Source organism: Gossypium hirsutum, chromosome D01 (assembly GCF_007990345.1).
Source record: "Gossypium hirsutum isolate 1008001.06 chromosome D01, Gossypium_hirsutum_v2.1, whole genome shotgun sequence".
NCBI classification, from domain to species: Eukaryota; Viridiplantae; Streptophyta; class Magnoliopsida; order Malvales; family Malvaceae; genus Gossypium; species Gossypium hirsutum.
In genome coordinates this window covers 63276795-63298610 of record NC_053437.1, presented here as the reverse complement: position 1 = coordinate 63298610, position 21816 = coordinate 63276795, and the positions used below count along the sequence as shown (strand labels likewise).

Genomic DNA, 21816 nt, shown 5'->3' with positions numbered 1-21816 from the left:
CAATTTGCTCCCTTCAAATAATATTGTCAAGCTCAATCCATCACTAACAAAAATTCGTTTTACTATTAAAACAAAAATTAAAACATTAAAAAGAATACTTTTGCATTTTATGATAAATAAAAGGAGAATAATCTACTTGCACCTATGTAAAATTATGATTTTACACACTTCCATAACTTTTTCTACGACTAATATTTTAACAATCCCACCATTATAAGTGGACCCTTCACTAAATAAAAATAATATCAGTCATAGGAAAAATTATGAAAGTGTGTAAAACCATATTAATTCGGGATTAATATCAAAACTATACATGAACTTTGATCCAATTTGCAATGTCATACATAAATTTTGATTTTGTGTGATTTTATAAATGAAACATTGATTTAATTCAAATTTCACAAAATCACTGACAACATTATCGAAGTAACACTCTTTTACATTAATATATTGCATACACAAACAATTATATTAGTATAATATGAAAATAAATATATGTATTCACTTCTTTAAATATGTATAATTGCATGAAATCAGAATTCATGTATCAAATTGCACATTGAACCAAAATTCATATATAAATTTAATATTTATCCCTATTAACTAAGTAAATTTCTCTCCTAAATAAAAACACTATATTTTTTATTATTTGGACGAATTTATTTATTGCCACAATTTTCTTTGCAAATATCAAGAAAATGCCAAAGTTCAATATGGTCCCAATAGAATTTTTTTTTCTAGAAGAAAAATGCTAATTTTCTTGAAGCAAGCAAATGTGGGGTTCATTTTCTTTTTGTTTGTAATTTTCATCTCCTTGCAATAGTGGCGGTGGACAAAATTCAAATGTGAGCAAAAATTGGAGGGTCAAACTATAAATAAATTTACTAGACTTTTTGGTGAAGTGAAAAAAAAGGATGTTTTCAATAAATCAATTTCATCAATTTTTTTATTTTAAAATTGATTAATTTTATTATTATTAGATTATAACATATCCACGTGAGTGAAAATAATTATATAATAAATTCATTAAAATTTGTTATAAAAGTCAAATGTGATTTTAGTTAAAATTGTAAAACAATGATAATCAAGATTATGACGTCTTTGGTTCAAATCTCATAATTGTCGTATGTGTATATATGTTTTTAGTTTTTATAAAAAAAAACATAAATATATAACAAATTATAATATAACTTTAGTTGAAATTGTATAATTAAGTAGTCAAAAATCAAGATTATGATGTCGTGGGTTCAAATTTCATAATTCGTATTAACGTATATATATTAAAAAGACATAAATACCCTTAAAATAACAATTTTATTTCATAAAATGAAGAGATATTTGATAATTTCCTAACTAAGTTGAGATCTTATTGATAACTAATACTAACTCAATTAACTTTTAATATATAATATAAATTTTATATGCATTTTACATATTTTCAGTCGCTTTGTACTTACTTTTTTTTTTGTTACAAAAGAGGGTCAAAGCCTACAAAAAGTAATAGTTCTTGAGAAGTTTTTCCTCCATCAATACTATATATAATTGTCCAATATCAACCCGACCTGAAATATGAATTTTAATTTTTACTAAAGTTTGTTCATATTTATAAATAGCTAATTTAAATTTGTTTCAATTTGCCTATATTTATTTATTTACTAAATTTCTAAACATAAACAAAATAATATATCTTTTAATATTTTATAGTATAAAGTTTACTTAATTTATAAAAAAATATTATATAAACTTTAAAACAAGTGAAATGAAATTTCAAAGCATGAGAGTTGGTGAAATGGTAAAAATCTCTCCTACCTTAATTAGTAGTCGAGTTCAATCATCGCATTGGGTATGGAGCAACTTTAAACTCGTGACTACCATTTACCCCTTGACGGTCTATAGAATACGCATAATTAACTTACCGGACTTGCTCTTATAGATACTTTGAGAAATTAAAAGAAAAAAAAAACAATACTGATCATCTTTTAAATATGGTTTTTTTATGCTACTCAATTTGTCTTCAAAACCCAGCATTGGAAACAACTTTGTGGGCTAGTTTGGCAAGAAAAACCATTCCTTTTGGGCCTTCCAAATGACAATACTTGTTCAAAGTTATCTAAAAGAAAAACACAGAAAAACTTGGAACAAAAAAATCTTAAAGATAATGTCTTACTGAGATTTCATTTCAACAAAATCATCAAATTGACAGTTTAAAATAACTCCATTGATACTATTAAACTAAAAAATCTTGTAAAACACCAGCAACCCACCACCTTGTTTTCAGCAAATTCTAAACAGAGCCTCAAACCTGAAATCTTTAATTATAAATATATAAAGCCTGTGTATCCCAAATCTAAGACTGCTTTGTCTGACATGAAAACATTATAGAACGATAATAAAGTATTCAATGCTACATCAAGGTTTCACTCACAATGGCAGCTTTGTTTCAATTTTCAACTTCCATTTCCTTCTCTTCTCATAACCCCATCTTCTCATCAAAGCCACAACAATGGATAAGCTGGAAAACCCATGAATATAGACCTAGAAGAAGCTTAAAAATATGTGCTTTTTCTATTAAAAGACCCAGGTTCGTACTTTTTTGTATAAAGTTTCTTTTATTTTTATTAACGGTTCAATTGCCTTTTTAGTTTCCTCATTGGTTTTGTTATTTGTTTCTTTGTTTTAGGAGTGGGAGAAAGGTAAAGAGTAATGAGGAACTGTGTAATGATATAAGGAAATTTGTAGCTGAGGTTGGGCTTCCAGAGGGTCATGTTCCTTCCTTTAAAGAACTTTCTCAGCATGGAAGGTAATTTTACAGTTGAAAATTTATAGTTTTTGTTAATTTATTTTGTTTCATTTGAAAAGGGGTTCATTTGAATTGTTAGGGAAATTAGGGGTTTGTATGAAAAAGTTTAACCTTTTGGCCTTGATTGAAACAAAGTCCTGATTGTTTATTTGAATCGTGAAGGAAATTGTGGGTTGTATTAGAAGTTCAAACTTTGGCTTTGATTGAAACCAAATTTTGATTGTTTATTTGGATCGTGAAGGAAATTGAGGGTTTGTATGAAAAAATTTTAAACCTTTTGGCCTTGATTGAGACCAAGTTCTGATTTGTTATTGGAATTGTTAGGGAAATTGGGGGGTTTGTATGAAATGTTTAACCTTTTGGTCTTAATTGTTAGGGAAATTGTGGGGTTTGTATGAAAAAAGTTTAAACTTTGGCTTTGAATAAAACCAAGTTTTGATTGTTTATTCGAATTGTTATGGAAATTGTGGGTTTGAATGAACAATGTAAGCTTTTTAGCCTTGATTAAGACCAAAGTTCTGATTTGTTATTTGAATTGTTAGGGAAATTTGGGGTTTGTATGAAAAGTTTAACCTTTGGGTCTTGATTAAGATCAAGTTTTTATTTGTTATTTAATTTGTTAGGGAAATTGGGGGGGTTTGTATGAATAAAGTTTAAACCTTTTGGCCTTGAATCAAACCAAGTTTTTATTTTGGAGATATATATGTTTCTAAATTACTAATGATTGGCATGAAAGGAACCGAGTTTAAACCCTGTTGCTTAATTGTTCCTCTTTAGGAATGATCTGGCTAACATTGTTCGAAGGAGAGGATACAAGCTCATCCAAAAGCTTCTTTCGAGCTCACCAGAAACCGATGGATTTATTGCAGATACAAGCGTAGTTCAAAAGCACAATGCCACCAGTGATTCGGAAGATACTTTTGAAGGTCAATATAAATTTCTTTACCAATGCATGAACCCTCTCGTTTTAATCGAACTTTAGTGTTGTTGGTAACCTGTTTCTATTGTTTTGAAGGTCAATATCTAAAGAGTGAGAATGCAATCGAAGTTGTTCCTTTGTCAACCGAAGCTTTCAACACGGAGAATAAGTTGGTTGCAGAGGATATTGATTCCGATGACCATAATTGCATGAGGGAAACTACAGTGTATACTTCAGGAGATCAAATGGAAATGGAAAGCACCGTGCTTGAAGATGTTTCCACATCAACTTTGCTCCCGTTCGAGGAAAACTATTCTGGGAGTTTGAGTGTTAATCTGGACCAGAATTCTGATGATAGTAGTTTCATGCCTGAAGAATCTCCGGCCATGTCAATTTTGGAGGAAAAAGTTGCGAGATTTGTTCAGAATGGAGATTTGGATGCAATCGAGTGTAAGTTTCAGTAGATAAATAGCAGCTGTTAGTATTTCCTCAATACGCTAGTACATTCCCAGAAAGAATGATAGTGGATGTTTCAAAATTGAAAATTTGCTACTTTATTTATTTGGTCGGTTCGAAAAATGAAGTTAAGTATCTGTAGGTGCTTGCTATGCAGATACTGTTTACGAGAAATTAAATGAAACTAATGATGAAGTAGCAACTCAATCAAGGACAGGAAGTGAAGATCGCTTGAGAAATGCTGATGATGCTGTCTCCAAATCGAATGGAAGTGCAACAGTCGCCAAGCAGGTTGCTCCTCCTGTAGCAATGGATTATCTTCCTTGGAGGTTAGCCATTCATTAAGCTCGTATTACTTTCTGATCAGTGAGTGGTTTAGTGTCATTAAACTTTTATGTTGCTTCGACTCTTCTTTTTTCTCAAAATACCTGTGTTTGACAATCCTCCAAGGACCCTCCAAATACATAGAAATCTTGGGGAAAATGAAATTTAACAAACCGTATTGTCCAAGTAACATAGTTGACCCAGGATTTAATTTATTTGCAGTTATGACAAGATGGAAGCTCAAACACTAAACAGTGATGATTCGAGGGAGGATTTGGATTCCAAGGTTTTTCTATGTCTAATTCGGTTTAAATGCAGTGTTTCTTTTCACATATAATATCTCATTGTATGTTCCTTTTTGTTGCAGACCACTGGAAGGGACACCATAATTGAGATTAATCATCTCCAGTTTTTGCTGGTATATAATTTTAATGTATAATGTCTCTTACCACTAACTATTTCTCTGTAGTTTTGTCGGTATATAAAGTTTTTTTTCTTAACATAAATAAACCATTAACGTCTTTATTGCTTCTCTTCGTGTGAATAGCACCAGAAGGAATTAGAATTATCCCTATTGAAGGAGCAGATTGAAAAGGAAAAGGTACATTAGTTATTTTCCGAAGGCATGTTTCTTTGTAAACCATTTTTTATGATTCTTGCACATGTACTGTATAAAGTCCGACATACACATTTTTGCTACGCATTTTTTGAGGGTTCATATCAGTATAACTTTTCTTATCACTCTTTTTTTCTCTAGATTGCTTTGGCTTCCATGCAAAACAAGGCTGAAACAGAGATCCAAAAAGCTCAAAAACTTGTCTCTGAGAAGGATGCTGAATTGCTTGCTGCTGAAGAAAGCTTATCGGGCCTACAAGAGGTACATTTTTGTAGCAGTCTTGGTTGGCTTCTTCATTCTTTTTCTGTTTTCCACTATTTTGTTTATATATATTTTTAAGGATCATAATATTATTTTGGGTTAAGTCACTTTTTGGGGCTTGAACTTGGCAACTACTCCCACATTGGGGCCTGAACTTTTGTTTGGTCCAAGTTAGTCCCTGCTATTTCCTTGAAAACCCTAAAGTTTGGTCCCCAGTATGGGAAGCAATTACCTTGTTTAGGGACTAACTTGGACAAAAAAAAGTTTAAGCCCTAATGTGGGAACAATTTCCTAGTTCAAACCTCCAATATGGGAACAATTATCAAGTTTAAGGACAAACATGGATTAAAAAAAGTTCAGGCCTCAATGTGAGAGTGTTGCCAAGTTCAGACCCCGAATAATGAGTTAACCCTATTATTTTCTTACTAAAATTATTCGGAGAATGAGATTATGTTATCCTTTTGTGTTGATCTCCCCTATGATTTTCTTGCTTCTTGTTATTGTAGTTTTTTTTTTCAAGTAAATATCAAACCAAACAAAACTGATTTTTTTACTACAATAATAGGTGCAACTTGAATACACTGGAGATGGTGAAATTGTGGAAGTATCTGGTAGCTTCAATGGTTGGCATCATCAGATTAAATTGGATCCTAAGCCATCTTCTACCACTAAAACCCCCCTTGAATCAAGGTGTTCCATGTTCTCTTTTGTCGAATAACTTTTTTGTTTGATTATTGGTATTTTTAGATTAAATTATATGTGATGTGCGATCACATTTTGTTATTAGTAGTATATGATTTTCGAACTTATTACGTTTCACATACTTGCCAGTAAGTCCAAAATCTGGTCAACGGTGCTATGGCTTTATCCTGGGGTATACGAGGTATTATGAACTACTGAATAACATAATAACTTTGTCTTAGTGGCTACATTGCTATATTCGCAACCGACATATTAATGTGTTTACTTCTACACATTTTGTTTCGTATCTCCAAACCATTTGGTTTTCAATTCACTTCAAAGGGCTGCCCTGCATATTTTATGCTGTTTAGATTCCTATAGATATCCTAAAACTGATACTTTGTTTTTTGAATGATAGTAAGCGATACCGTTTAAGACTTTCATTCCATCATTTTGTTTAAATTGCAGATAAAATTTGTTGTCGACGGTCAATGGACACTTGATCCTCAAAGAGAGTCAACAACCAGCAGTAGAATATGTAACAACATTCTCCGAGTTGATAGATAAATTTCGGTTGGATAAAAGAGAGAGATTCTTTGTATTCTGCATTAACATTAAGGTAAAATGGCTTTTCTATGAGTAATCTCCATTCTTACAGCATATTATATTTGATACTCTTGGGTTTCTGGTTGCTTATTAAGCCTAAACTGATGTCAGCCTAAACTTTGAGAGTCCTTGATATGGCATAGGGAGCCCTACCTATACTTTTGAAGTAGTGAAGATGTCTACTACTTCCATCTTAAGATTTGTTGAGGGTTGGTCGGTTTCTTTGGAGAAGTCCTCGAAGTATCGTCTGCCAGACAACCAACAACTGAAGGAATTATCCCCAGGGAGAGGGTTTTGTCTTCCGTGCTCTGCCAAGAGCCCTCAGGGCAGCCGCTCATAGCACGCTGGCTCTTGGTAGAGCACAGGAGACAACACCCTCCTTCGGGGGACATACCTGTGGTTGTTGGGGGTGCAGTTGGTTGCCCGGCGGATGACACTTCAAAGACTTCTCTTGAAGGAGCCAACTGACCCTCTACAAGATTTAAAATGTGTGCTGATGTGCCATTGTTAATTTATACTCGTAATTGCTGATTGTTTGCCAAGAGCAAAGTGGTGGATTGGTTTTAGCATCCTATGATGTCGATTAGAACAGAGAAAGCTCGTTGCTTGCATTGGGGATGTTGGCTTGTTTCATGCATGGCCACAGGATTTGGGGAGTGAAGTCATCCATTTCCGGTCGAACACAAAATAAAGACTTCAATGTTTTCCTTGTGATATCACCAAAATCCTATATAACTTTTGATAGGTAAGGTAATAGTTGTGTAAGTTTTTTTCCAGTGACCCACAGTAGAAAGACATTGAAGCAATAGGTTTTTTTTTTTTCTATCTAGTGCTAGAATTTGTACAAATGACTTTCAGCGACTGTGTATATCTTTTGGTTTACGTAAAACATCGAGTATCTCGGAATCTTGTAGGAGGTTTTGTAGGAACTTTTGGTGGAACCTTGTCCACCAAAATTTGCCCATTGAGTTCAGAGCTTTAAAGATTCAGTGAGTTGGGAATTTGAAACATGGGAACTTAACAAGTTGCAGCCAAGGAGTTTCCTGCAAATAATAAGCTCCTATATAGCATTTCTTGAAATGTTGATGGTTTGATCAGTTTTCAGTGCAAATTTTCCTGTTCTCATATACTGAATTACTCACAGTTCAAAGTACGTTGTATATGAGATTGTGGCTGATTCTTTCCATTTTTCACCTTAATCAACTTAATAATAAAAGGTAGAAAAACTCAAGATTTAACTCAGTTTAGCTTTAAAGATGACATTTTTTTCCTCTCTAAAAGCTTATACCAAAATTTTTAAATTATATTAAAATTTCTAATTTTATATCAATGTCAAATTTTCTAGTTAAAACGTAACCCATTGTAGAATTTTCATGAATTGCTGAATCATGATAATACACAACCATTGAATAGTGGATTTTTTTTTCTAAATCAATGTTCTTTTGTAGTAACTAAAAGGTTGAAATAGAATTTGATAGTTCGGGTTGTTTTGAATTTGATTAATTTGGGTCATAAAATTTTCGAGATTATTTTGGGTCAGGTTAATTTCGAGTTTAGATCAATTTAGGTTTGAGTTAATTTAGAGTTAGGATTGTTTTTGCTTTAGGTTCGAATCCTTTTAGGTTTAAGACTTTGGTTTTTCATATTGAGCCACTATGGGTACCGATTCCTTCAAGTTTAAGTCATTTTGGGTTTATTTATTTGAGTTATTTTGGACTCTGATTACTTCGAAGTGTAAATATTTTTCGAGTTCGAGTTAGTTTTAAATTTGAATTTGCATTTGATGAATGAATTTTAAATTATTAACTTTCTATTATTAAATCAAATTTAAATTTAGATTAATTAAATTAGGTTTTCAAAATTATGGTTAAAATATTCTAAACCGAATGATTGAGAGACATTAAATCAATTAATCTACGAACAATTAACCTACGAACCGATACGAAGAGACTCCCAAATCATTGAAACAATCTAGAAAGGAAAGGAAGCGTATGGAGAGCACGTGTAAAGGTTCCACAATCTATTGGCGTGTCTCTTTCTTCACCTTTCCTCTCTCAATTAAGCTCTTTTCTCTAATCCTCGTCTTCAAGCTCTGACATTCTTTCATTCCTTTGCCCTTTTCCCCAACTTTTGTTTTTCTTGTTTCATAAATGGCTTTGGCAAATGTATTCCATGCCTTTTGTACAAGGCCTACCCCTATCCTCCCTACTGTTGCAGCTCCATTTCCTTATCCCTTGCCTACCTCTTTTGGCATGCCCACCAAGTGTTTGCCTTTAGTATTGCAAGCAAAAAGAAAGACAAATGTTATGTTCAGTCAATGTTTTGCTGCAAAAAATGAGCTTAGTGAAGTCGATAATGGAGGAGATGATGTGAAAGTGGAAGAAATGGAGGAGTCTAGTGAAACATTATTGTACTCTTTCACTCCTTTGCCTTTACTAGTTTTGGCTGCTCTTCCTGGAGGTATATAGTAGCTAATATATGCTGCAGTTGCTTCGTTTTGACTTACTGGTTTAGTCCATGGCTGCTCTCATATTTTCTTTTCTAGAATGTTTTATATGATCTTTTCAAATGATTCTCTAATGTAGAAAAATTTAATATGTAAATGTCATATGCGAATGTATTAACAAGTTTTGTGGTAATATATTGTTTGAAATACTCTCAGTTCCATATCAAAGAGGAAGTCTATGGGATGTTGCTGACAGGAGGTCGGACTCTCTGGAAAAGTTTTCCAAGTGTTAGGAGGTGACAGACCCTTCAAACGGTGGAGCTATTATGCCCCGGGTGTCTATGCTCGGGTTTTGTCTTCCACTCCGCGGAGAGCCCTCGATGGGTTCATGGGCCGAGTTGGGAGATAAAATCAAGGATAGACACCCCGGGTACAATACCTCTGCCGTTTGAGAAGATTTTTCCCAGAGCGAGTCTGACCTCCCCTCAACAAAGTGTTTTTTACCATGATTGCTGTTAAGCTCCATGGAATTTGATTGATATGTTGGATAAACTAGTAGATAGAGAGGTAGAATTTGGATCATTGCTAATTATTTCAAGCTTTGAATATGTTCACAAGCAGCTGGGACTGTAAGGTCTCTCTTTGGTCCTTTTGTTGAGCTAGTGAAATCATGGAATCTACCTGATTGGCTTGTCCATTGGGGGCACCCTGGCAATATGGTATAAAGATTCTATGCCTTTTTTCTGAATTTATCTGTTGGAAATTGCTTTACCTTTCACATTATTCTTAGCTATGTTTTTTTTCTTATGTTATTAGGCAGTAGTGCTTTTTGCCATGGGAGGGTATGGAACATATCTAGGCTTCCGCATTCGTTATTCCGATGATGTGGTAAGAAAGTCTTAAAAACCCGAACTGGTTTTCAGTCGTGAATGACGGAGAAAACTAAAAAACCGTGAAAGATCAACCTATCGTAACGGTTTTAATTTCTCTGATCATGTTAGGAGGAAAAGGCCAAGGCTAAAGATTTGCACCCGAAACTTCTAGGTGGTATGTTTTTCTTCTTTGCTTTAGGAGCAACAGGTGGAGTAACATCTCTTTTAACTTCAGACAAACCTATTTTTGAAAGGTAATCATATATAGTTCCATCTTATGTAAAAGTATCATGGAAGCTCTTGTACTAAAAGTTGGATTGCATTTTGCTTCCTCTACTTAATAAATAGATAAATTTGTCCCTCCACATTAGATTAAATAGCAAACTGGTCTTTCTTAAAATTTTTATCTATTTTACTGTTGAAAACTGGTTCACGTACGTCAGAATGAGGTATATGTGAGCCACACTAGTTTTTAACAACAGAAATAGATGAAATTTTTAATAGAAATAATTAGTTTGCTCTTTGATCTAATGCACATGGACTAATTTGCCCATTTTTGAATAAAGGGAGCAAAATGCAATCTGACTCCTAATACAAGGGACTTCATGGTACTTTTACCTTCCATCTTTATATTTCTTGAAATGTATATAAGCCACCATGAATGTCATCTTTGTGTTTTTTTTGCAGTCCACATGCTGTTACAGGTTTCATTGGTCTTACTCTATTGACAATCCAAACCATTTTGCCAACATTGTTTGAGGTAAATTGATGAAAACATTTGGTTTGATCCTAAAACAGACAATCTCTTTTTCATTATTATGTTTATTTTTCTATACTATAATGGTTTCATTTTGTAGGGTAAACCTGGATTGAGAAATGTGCATGGGATTTTAGGCAGTGGGATAATGGCATTGTTTCTTATCCATGCTGCTCTTGGACTTCAACTTGGCCTTAGTTATTGATTCATCCAAGCTCTGCCTTTTGTCTTTCAACTTGGCATGTGTACGACTAAAATAGTTTACACACTTTCATAATTTTTTGTATGATAAATATTTTAACAATTCAATTAATATATTCCATCTTCGTAGATCAAAGTTTTTTTTATTAATTTATATACAATATTTAGACTTAAAAATTTAGAGTCTAACATTTATGGTTTGCGGTTTAGGGTTTAGTATTAATTTAATCCAACCCTTATATTATAGGGCCTTCTAGGTACTTTAACTTTAGTATATCATAAGTCGAATTTGTATCGGTGTAAGTATAAGATTCTTGAGAGAATCTCTATTAAATAAAACTAATCTCGACATTCATGAGTGTTAAAGTATATTTATAACAGTACTTTAATCTCAATATGTTCTAAATGATGAGAATTAGATTGTCATATGTTTATGAAAGTGCTTTAATCTTGACATCTGTTAATGTTGGGGTCAAGTATGATGTACCTTTTCATAAATTTTAAGCATGGATTTCATGGAAAATTAATTTTACGAAGATTTTAACATCTATAAATATCGAGTTTTAAAATAAATAAATAATGAAAAATATATATTTAAAATAAAAAATGTAGTTTTCATGTGTGCTTTGCTGGATTGATCATTAACAAGTGGTGAGATCTTATTGGATGAGAAATTTTGTATTAATTTTAATATTATTATTAAAAAAAATCGAAACGGTGACGTATAGTTGACAAATGACAAAAGGTAACTTTTTCCAGGAACCTAGGTTTTAAAGCCTTAGAAAGTCACGTGACCAATGGGGACCATCCAGAAAATACGACACGTGATGGCGGCCAATAGCCCGTGTGCGGGTGAGTCACGATCGGGTAACGTAAATGCTGACCCAATGGAGTGAAAGTAACAGGTAAAATCAAAATATCTTCATTTCCGGTTGATATTAGATTCCATAAAAAAATGGTAAAAGTATCGTGGAATCACGATAATAAGAGTTGAATTGTATTTTATTTGTTTTATTAAAAAATTAATTTTTATATTTTAAATTAAAAAGTAAAATAATTATTCCGTTAAAAATTTTATTTATTTTTATTATTAAAAACTGGTCTTTATACGTTAGTATGAGATATATGTAGTGCGACACATATCAATGTCTAGTTATTCCGTCAGCCGCGCTAGTTTTTAACTGTATAAATAGATAAAATTTTTAATAGAAATGATCAATTTACTCTTTAAATTAACTTATAAGGACTAATTTGGATATTTTTTTGAGTAGATGGAATAAAATATAATCTTGCTCCTGGTATAAAGGTCCTCATGATAATTTTACCATAAAAATGATTAAAATATGAAATAAAATAGATATTATTACACAAATATGGCATGAGTAAATTTTTGTTTCAAATTTTATCTAATAGAAATAGTAATTTTATTAAAACTTATATACATATAAAAAAATTAGCAAAACTTATGTCCTTATAAATAATTATATTTATTTTCAATGATGTTGAAATCGGACTTAGATTGGAAATCGATCAATACATCAATCCGAAACAAGAGAAAGAATCGATCGAGTTGAGTTAAAAATCAATTAAGCGACCCTAATTTTATAATTTTTTATTTTTATGAATTTTTTTAATAATTTATTTTTGTGACTAATGTAATATGAACTAAAGTATTATGGAGATTGCATCCGTCTTTTCTATTAAAAAAATAGATAGATTAGTTCTTATACATTAAATTAAAGAATAAATTAATTATTTTATTAAAAATTTCATCCATTTTTACGTAGTACTACATTTTCCCCAAAATGAGATATACTAATTTTTTTAATTAGAAAGTCGAAATGTAAGTACTTTTACAGTTTATATTCTCTGGGACCTTCGAAAACAGCCAAATCAAAGCACTCCCAGCCCCCAAATGAATAAAAATCAAGAATCATTCAATGGTTTTTTGTTTTTCTGAAAGCTTAGAATAAGAGCAAAGGTATGGGTATCCTACACGACGACGTAGTGATCATAAATCAATCAAAGAATGAAGCAGAACCCAGTGTCATCACCATTAACTGCCCTGACAAAACCGGTTTAGGCTGTGATTTATGCCGTATCTTACTCTTTTTTGGTCTCACCATTGTTAGAGGAGGTAAAAAACTAAAAATCCAGTTTTGTATTTCAGTTTTGATTTTGTGAAGATATTGAGAATTTGATATTTTGACTTTTTTATGGTCTTTTTTTTTTTGTGAAGATGTATCTACAGATGGGAAATGGTGTTACATAGTGTTTTGGGTGATTCCTAAGCCAATTATAAAATGGGATACTTGTAGATGGGAATTGTTGAAGAACAGATTAATTGGGACTTGCCCTTCTTGTTCTTCAGCTTTTGGTATTTCATATTACAGTTCTGAATTACAGTCTTCAATGGTTACAGATGTGTTTCTTATCAAGCTTTTTTGTTATGATAGAAAAGGCCTTTCACATGGTAAGCTTTTGTTCTTGATTCGGGGTTCTTTCATTATATTGAATTTTAGGATTGCTAAGATCTTTTATTTTTGGTTAAATTCATTAGTCTTTATACTCTGTGAAATTTGTGGATTTAGTCCCTGTATTTTAGTCTGACTCAAACCCTAGCAGTTAAATTCGTTTGGTTAAAATCAATTACTAGTCTTTTGCTAGGCGAACTGTTGTAGAATTAGTTTATCTTCTCCGATTTGAAATTCCAAGTTCTTTATATCTTCGAATTTTGAAATTTCAATTTTGTTGCAAATGACTATTAACTGGGTTTTTGGTGAGTACTATATGAAAATAACAAGCTAACATGGCATGAGACGTATGATAATATGTTTGTCCCATCAAATTTTGGAAATAACCAAACTTAATGAATTTAACAATTATTGTTTTTTGAGGACTGAAATTTTAAAATTTTAAAAGTTTAAAAGTAAAAGTACAGGGACTGATATCAGAATTTAACCTTTAACTTTCCTCTTTGTTAGTTTCATCAATTATAGAAGAATTTGAGCATTGAAAATGTGGGTCTAAACTATATTTAGTGAATGAATTATAGGTGCTTTTTCATGGCAGATGTCACAGCAGTTTTTTCTAAACTCGAACTCAATATAAAGAAATTGAAGGTATCGACGACTCCAGTCGGGACGGTGATGAACTTGTTCTTTGTCACTGATACAAGGTTTTGTATTACAAGTTCCTTTTGGTTTATATACGTATTATGTTCGATTTGCTTCAATCAGTTAGGCTTCTTTTAAGTGACTTCAAATGTGGATTAGGAATGCATGTATATGCTTGAACTTCGTATTTTGCAGATTCAGATCGGTTTTACGAAGATACTATCTTTGATAAGCTAATGCATCTTGTATATATTTGATTGTTTTTCTCCTAGGGAACTATTACATACAAAAATGCGGCAGGAGGAGACGTATGAAGCGTTGGTAGAAGTTATGCAGGCTGCTATAATTAGCTGCAATATAGAAAAAGTTGGACCCGAAGTTACCGCATGTTCTCAAGCATCTCCATTTCTCTCATCCGCAATAACCAATGATGTTGTATTACGTACTTCTAACAACGTTTCCGTCACAATGGACAACTCCTTCAGTCCGGCTCACACGCTCGTTCAGATCGTTTGTCAAGACCATAAAGGTCTTCTTTATGACATAATGAGAACTCTGAAGGATTACAACATTCAGGTAAAATTCTTAGCCTATGTAAAACCGAAACACAAGTATCGCCATCTTACTGCCCTTGTTTATATGATGTAAACTAGATCTCATACGGACGGTTTTATCTAAAACAAGGAAGAAAGTGCGAGATCGACTTGTTTATAACACAAGCTGATGGGAAGAAGATCATTGATCCTAGCATGCAACGTGCATTGTCTTCACGGCTACAGATGGAACTGCTTCAACCACTCCGTGTAGCTGTTGTGAGCCGAGGTCCTGATACAGAGCTTCTAGTTGCAAACCCTGTTGAGTTATCGAGCAAGGGTCGACCGCTCGTTTTTCATGACATTACCCTTGCTTTAAACATGCTCAACACTTGCATCTTCTTGGTAAGCATATATGCTTTCTGGTTTTACTCTTGTTTGCTGTTAAAGTGTCGTAGGATATGGTGTACTTGACGGGTATGCCGTGTCCTCAAACATGTATAATATTCGGATTAACGTTTCGCATTCTTTCTTTTCCAGGCGGAGATTGGGAGACACGTGATCGGAGATCAAGAGTGGGAGGTATACCGAGTCCTACTCGATGAAGGAACTAGCTTATCTACTCCAAGACGAAAAATCGAGGAAGGAGTTTGGAAGCTGTTGATGGGTTGGGAACAAATATGATGACAATATCCCGGTTGTATATCATTAAAATTTTGCATCGTGACAAGTCGGTATCGAGGAGATACATGACGATGTTTATTTGAAAGTTGTATCATAGAGGTAAATATCATACGAGTATCTTGTTACGCAAGTAATCTTCGGTGGGTCGGTTTGATTATTACTCGAAAGCAAACCGACTAAATTTCTAAATCAATTTTCGTTTCCTTGTACATAAAAATGCAGAAGATGTTGAAAAGAACGTCGGAATCCGATTTCAGCATATTGCCATGTTGCATGTGAAGATTTCAGTTGTCTTTAGAACACAATAAAATTATAAACAACAATTTGATTTTTTTTGAAATGTTGATAATCAATTTTTTTTCGTTTTTTAAAAAGTTGAGAATAAATTCAACTTAAAAAAAGAATAAAGATTAAATTGATAAAATTATAAACATAGAAGGTTAAATTTGATATTATTCCAAAATATTTTCATAGTTGAACCAAAAGGTTAATAATTTGTTGCTATCCATTCAACATGTTGAACCAAATTATTATGTGTTTCATTTAGGACAAGACTTGATCTGTCTACGATCCGGCAAACCCAATTTTTATGTTTCAGATTAGAGGTGCTCATGGGCCGGGCCGAGCCAGAAAAATTTTGACCCGGGCCCGGCCCGGCCCGAAATATGGGCTTAGAATATGTCCAGGCCCGGTCCGGGAAAAAATTTATAAGCTCGGGCTCGGCCCGGCCCGTTTTTTAAATAAATACCAAAAATTTATTTTAAAAATTAAAAAAATATTTTAAAATTAAAAAAAATTAAAAAAGTATTTTAAAAAAAGTTAAAAATTTTAAAAATTTTAAAAAAGTATTTTTAAAGTATTTTAAAATTAAAAAATTAAAAAATTAAAAAAATTATTATATTCAGGCCGAGCCGGGCCAGGCCCGGGCAAAAAAAGTGGTGCCCGAGGCCCGGCCCGTTTTTTAATCGGGCCTCATTTTTTTGTCCAAGCCCATATTTCGGGCCTATATTTTTACCCAAACCCTCCCATATTTCGGGCGGGCCGTCGGGCCAGCCGAGTCGCCCGGCCCATGAGCACCTCTATTTCAGATTGGTCCGGTTTAATTCAAATTTAATTTAAATAATAAAAATATCTTAAAATTTGAATTTAATTATAAAAATATATAAAATATTTTAATGTTTTAATAATTTTAACAGTGAAATAATTTTTTTGAGTGCACTAAACTGAAAATAAGTTTGGGTTTAAAATATTTTTAAAATCGAACTATAGTTTGATCCGATCCATGAATAGGTTTAGACATGTTATGTGGGTAAAAAGCATAATTATATTAATAAATATATTTATAGAAAATAATATAAATAATAAATGAGATTTTAATTGAGTGATAAATTACGAGAATTTAAAAGAATAAAAATTTTTATTTAAATTATAATAAGGGTTTATATTTTTGTCAAATAAAGACTGATATTATAAATAAACATGCTCATAAAGAATTTGAAAGGTTCTCAAAACAGAAGAACAAACGTTAACAGCAGACAAAACCAGCTGGCCCGCATAGCAATCAATTAGTCCTAGAAAGTAACGATCAAAAAAAATAAAGATGAGCTTCATGAACCTGCAGCAGCACCTTTTCGACACCCAATATCAGCCAGACGAGCTCTCCACAGCATCTGCAACACTCAGCAAGCAACCAAGAGCAACCAACGCTTTGAAACTATTATTGGAGATTCAAGGAACCTTCTCCAACCTCAAAGCGAAACCACATGCAAAATCAGACCCTTTGACTCCAAAGCAACCAGTACTTCTTCACCGCCAGCCTCACGGACTCCGGTACACCATCAGCCCAGTTACCACACACCCTCCTCCTCCGACCTTCTAGCTCCAGGACGTGCGCCGCATTGTTGACCGTCCGGGGCACAAAGTTGTAAGTAACTTCATCAAATAATAAGTGCAATCGTTGTATATGAAAAGTAATCGGCCTAAGAACCGATCTATCAACCCCTTTCTTCTGAACATATTTGATGACTGACAGGGAATCCCCTTCCACCAACAGTCGCCGAAAGCCCATCATGCGTGCAAGGAGTAGCGCCCAATAACAAAAATATTTAAAAAAAATAATATTTTGTAAAATAAAAATATCTGTTAATTGCCTTAATTACCCTCCACTTATCTCACTCACCTTTTTCCTTTTTTTTTCTTTTACCTTAAATTACTTTGTTGATTAATTGTCGGAAAACCACCGCCGTTAGATCAACTGACCACATCCCGGCGAACTCCCTTTTCCGATGACAATCTCCAGTTTCCCGATCAACCAACGGTGACAAAACCGATGAAGTCTCCGTTCTCCTTTCTTTAGATCAATCAACGGTGACCAACATTCCATGCATGCCGATCCATTGAAAGCGCGAAATCACAGCCGTCGAATTCCTAATCTTCATTAGGATTTTGTTAACGTTTATCGTGGGATTCAATATGTTTAAGAAAATTATTAAAGGAGGGCATAAGAAGCATTCGAAATCAGATTCCATTGATGGATCTTTTCACGGGTACGGTTTACCCGGTTCCGGTCATCCGGGTTCGGGTTCGAATTCCTCTGTAGTCGTCAACTATGCTTCCTGGCCCGGACATAACGCAAAATCCTCAAATCCCTGCCCCCGTACGACACTGCCACCGATGTTCGCCGTTGAACCCTTGCCGTTATTCAAAGACGTAGCCGTTTCCGATAGGCAAAACCTGTTCCTGCGGAAATTGCAGATTTGTTGCTTCCGATTGGATTTCTCCAATACCTTGAAATTGGTCCGTGAGAAAGAAATCAAACGGCAAACGTTGCTTGAACTCGTCGATTTCATTCAATCCGGGTCGGGTAAAATCACGGAACGGTGTCAGGAAGAGATGATTAAAATGGTTGTAGTCAACATATTCCGATGTCTCCCGCCGGCGTCTCACGAAAACACGGGGCAAGAAGCCAAGGATCCTGAAGACGAGGAACCTTATTTGGAACCCTCGTGGCCGCATTTACAGCTTGTTTACGAGCTTCTTTTGAGATACATTGTTTCTTCAGATACAGACACCAAAGTTGCCAAAAAACACATTGATCATACCTTTGTTTCCAAGTTAATTGATTTGTTTGGTTCAGAGGATCCCAGGGAAATAAAAATGATTCTTCATAGGATTTACGGTAAATTCATGGTGCATAGACCCTTAATTAGGAAAGCCATAAATAACATTTTCTATAGGTTTATATATGAAACCCAGAGACATAGTGGTATTGGTGAGCTTTTGGAGATTTTAGGAAGTATTGTTCATGGTTTCACTTTGCCCATGAAAGAAGAACATAAGTTGTTCCTTGTCAGAGCATTAATTCCTTTGCATAAGCCGAAAGCTGTTTCGGTATATCACCAGCAATTGTCTTATTGTGTAGTACAGTTTGTTGAGAAAGATTATAAGCTTGCCGATAAAGTTATTAGAGGGTTATTGAAGTATTGGCCAATGATTAATTGTCAAAAGGAAGTTCTTTTCCTTGGAGAACTTGAGGAAGTACTCGAAGCAACGCAGACTGCCGAGTTCCAACGATGTATTGTTCCACTTTTCAGACAGATTGCACGATGCCTCAATAGTGCTCATTTTCAGGTAACTTTAATGGCCTTTCTGTATCTTGAGTTTGACATTATTTATCTACTAATTACCAATAGTTTAAGTAGTCAATCACCTTAGAAACCATTGTGATAGTAATTGAAATTGATGCCAACTGTGTTAAAATGTTGCCTTGTTTTGAACATTATACTTGCACTCATTGAGGACTATAGAATAGCTCAGTGTCCAAGTTGTAAGTTACTAGTTTCTATTTTCTCCCATGGTGTAGTTTATTTATGTTTGTTTGATAGGGCTCTTCTATCATGGTTTTGTGTTGGCTGAGGTTCTGTCAGAAAGAAAACAAGTGGTAAAACTACCATGGAGGCCCCTATACTAGGAGTCAGATTGCATTTTGCTCCCTCTACTCAAAACATGGGTAAATTAGTCCCCGTAACTTAGATTAATGAGCAAATTGGTCACTTCTGTTACAAATTTCATCCATTTGTATAGTTAAAAACTGATGTGTACGATGGAATAACCTGATAGAGACGTGGTCTGCTACATGTACCTCATGTTAATGTATAGGGACCAGTTTTAACAGAAGAAATGGATGAAATTTTTAACAGAGCGATTGATTTGCTCTTTGATCTAATGTATAGGAACTAATTTGACCAATTTTTTTAGTAAGGGGGACAAAATGCAATCTGACTCCTAGTACAGGGGCTTCCATGGTACTTTACCAAACAAAAATAAATTTCTTTTGCTTTATAGAATGTCTTGCGTCATTGACTTTTCCTAGTCTTCCTCTTTGTCCATAGTTAATGTCTTATTGCCAACCAATCACTTATTTTAGAGCTTACAAACCGATATACGATGATCCAAACATCTACTTGTGGTTGCTTAGGAAGTTTTCTGTTGTTTCCTCTTACATGTGTTGATCTTGCATGGCTGCTTGAATCACGAATTCATGACATAATTTCACCAAGATTGGAATATAATTTCTTCTACATATACTGATTTCTAGATATCACACTACTTATTGATTGGCTCAATAAACCTTCTCGGCTGTATATTCTCTAGACCTTGTGGCATCATCATGACTCCCTTAACTATAACTATTCTATCTGATGACTATACCTTAATTGATCGACTCTCCTTCAGTCTTTGTACTTCTTTTCCTTTTTCGTTTGGTTTTTTAGATGACATTTTGCCTTAAATACCATATAGTCAGGACACTGCTTAACCATTTTTTTATGAGCTAAGTTTCATACATGATAGCTTACCTTTTGTCAATAAGGATACAAAGGAATTTTGAGTTGTTTTGGAATTTATGGTTACGAGTTAGCATCTTACTGTGCCGATCAAAATTTAGAATTGAGGGAGGGAGCAGGTTCAAAGGCAGAGTGGGGGTGGGGGAGGTAGAGGCCTTATTGCTCAAAATGGTAAAATTACGACTTAATCCCTTTAGAATTTATGAAATTACAATGATCAAATCGCAGGTTAATCTGAAATTATTGATTTCTTTAAGACTTGCTTTTGGTCTTAGTTATAACATGAGAACTTTTCTTCAGGACTCTTCCTAAAACCCTTTTATATTGCAGGTTTCAGAAAGAGCTCTCTTCTTGTGGAATAATGAGCACATTGTGGGCTTAGTTGCCCGTAATCGGCAGGTGATATTACCGATAATCTTTGAGGCATTGGAACGGAATATCCAACATCATTGGAATGAGGCCATTCATGGGTTAACCGCAAATGTGTTGAAGATGTTCTTGGAAATGGATGCCGAGTTGTTCGACGAGTGTGAGACACGGTTTGAAGAGAAAAAAGCCAAAGCCAGAGATGTGGAAGAGCAACGAGAAATGATATGGGAAAAACTAGCGGATGCAGCAGCGGAAAGAGGTGGAGACCATATGGTTACAGTCTAACCGATTAGTCGGAGTTGGATTCAAGCAGACTCCTCAATTTTAATGGTATTCTTTCTCTTAACCCTCTCTAATAATTATTCTTTTCTTCTCTCCAAATTTTTATTCAATTTGATCATTGAAATATTGCCAGATTAAGGTGGCATTTGAGTCCTTATCATGTCCTAGTTTCATTAGAATGTGATTACCGGGAATCTGATTGCTGTATATTAAAATGTTAGAATCATAAACTTTACAGCAATTAAAGTAGGCATTTGGTACCTTATCATTTCCTCATTTTAATGGAATATGATTACTGATAAGTTGATTGCTGGTTGCTGGATATTAAAAATGTTAGAAACATAACATTTAGGTTGTTTGATAGTTTTCTTTTTGCATGAAGTCAAGGGTTCGATTATGGTTTGTATTTCACTTCCTCTTCCCTTTTAATACCTATAATTTCTGTAAAACGCACTTAAGCGCGTTTAAACTCATATTCTCCCAATTATTGCAATAACAATGGTGTCAGTCTAGTTTAAGGCTCAATTTGAGAATTCTATGGTAGATGTTAAATTTTGCTTTTATGTATAGAAAATATATTGGCTTACTTGTTTATTTTTTTTTATGTGTCTTTATAATTAGAATATTGGTTTATTAATTTAAATTGGACCAACATCAATGACTAGTATATTAAAAAACCATCAATTTATAAAAATATAAGGTCTAAAATCAAAGTTAATTTAATAAATTAGTACTATTGCACATTATTTATCAAAATTAAAATATTATAAAATCATTAATTTATATATGTATTTGTACTAATTACAGTATGAGGAGGGGATTCCTTTGGGTAAGAGGTGTTGGTAATGGTTTTAATTTTTAAATCTAATTTAATATATAATTAGATTATGTAAAGTATGTATAATTTAAATGAATGATACATTATTTAAAAAGAATAGTAATTTAAAAATTATGTAAAAATATATATAGTTCAATTAAATTATGTTTAAAAAAAAAAGAAAGGTAGTTTTTTCAATTAGGATCATTAAGTAAAATATTTACAAGAGCTC

General features: G+C 33.5%; 4 protein-coding genes across 19 annotated transcripts; all 4 read left to right on the top strand.

Annotated features, from left to right (window-relative positions):
- Positions 1-2135: 2135 nt before the first annotated feature.
- Positions 2136-7671, top strand: LOC107905319 (protein PTST homolog 3, chloroplastic). 15 transcript variants are annotated; one of them, XR_005909637.1, is made up of 13 exons: positions 2157-2581; positions 2681-2800; positions 3578-3726; positions 3816-4169; positions 4333-4504; positions 4722-4785; positions 4867-4917; positions 5047-5100; positions 5257-5376; positions 5942-6066; positions 6208-6259; positions 6526-6676; positions 7207-7671. XR_005909637.1 is itself a non-coding variant. In XM_041087659.1 (12 exons), exons 1-12 carry the CDS (start codon positions 2427-2429, stop codon positions 6622-6624), a joined length of 1515 nt encoding a protein of 504 aa, XP_040943593.1. In that variant the 5' UTR covers positions 2136-2426; the 3' UTR covers positions 6625-7671. The 15 variants fall into 15 exon arrangements, 7 of the variants coding, with proteins under 7 accessions (XP_040943593.1, XP_040943595.1, XP_016687439.1 ...); XR_005909639.1 differs by having other exon boundaries at positions 6775-7671; XR_005909634.1 differs by having other exon boundaries at positions 2186-2581; positions 4867-4932.
- Positions 7672-8579: 908 nt separating this feature from the next.
- On the top strand, positions 8580-11068 carry LOC107905320 (uncharacterized). Its single transcript, XM_016831952.2, has 6 exons — positions 8580-9123; positions 9731-9828; positions 9926-9997; positions 10111-10235; positions 10669-10741; positions 10839-11068. Exons 1-6 carry the CDS (start codon positions 8814-8816, stop codon positions 10941-10943), a joined length of 783 nt encoding a protein of 260 aa, XP_016687441.2. The 5' UTR covers positions 8580-8813; the 3' UTR covers positions 10944-11068.
- A 1721-nt stretch (positions 11069-12789) lies between these two features.
- On the top strand, positions 12790-15552 carry LOC107905324 (ACT domain-containing protein ACR10). 2 transcript variants are annotated; one of them, XM_016831956.2, is made up of 6 exons: positions 12790-13076; positions 13191-13412; positions 14012-14117; positions 14328-14631; positions 14709-14993; positions 15129-15552. In XM_016831956.2, exons 1-6 carry the CDS (start codon positions 12923-12925, stop codon positions 15270-15272), a joined length of 1215 nt encoding a protein of 404 aa, XP_016687445.2. In that variant the 5' UTR covers positions 12790-12922; the 3' UTR covers positions 15273-15552. The 2 variants fall into 2 exon arrangements, with proteins under 2 accessions (XP_016687445.2, XP_016687444.2); XM_016831955.2 differs by having other exon boundaries at positions 12792-13076; positions 13179-13412.
- A 1174-nt stretch (positions 15553-16726) lies between these two features.
- Positions 16727-21292, top strand: LOC107905322 (serine/threonine protein phosphatase 2A 57 kDa regulatory subunit B' beta isoform). Its single transcript, XM_016831953.2, has 3 exons — positions 16727-17196; positions 17305-18902; positions 20447-21292. The coding sequence occupies exons 2-3, from the start codon at positions 17745-17747 to the stop codon at positions 20768-20770; spliced, it is 1482 nt and encodes a 493-aa protein (XP_016687442.1). The 5' UTR covers positions 16727-17196; positions 17305-17744; the 3' UTR covers positions 20771-21292.
- Positions 21293-21816: the final 524 nt, after the last annotated feature.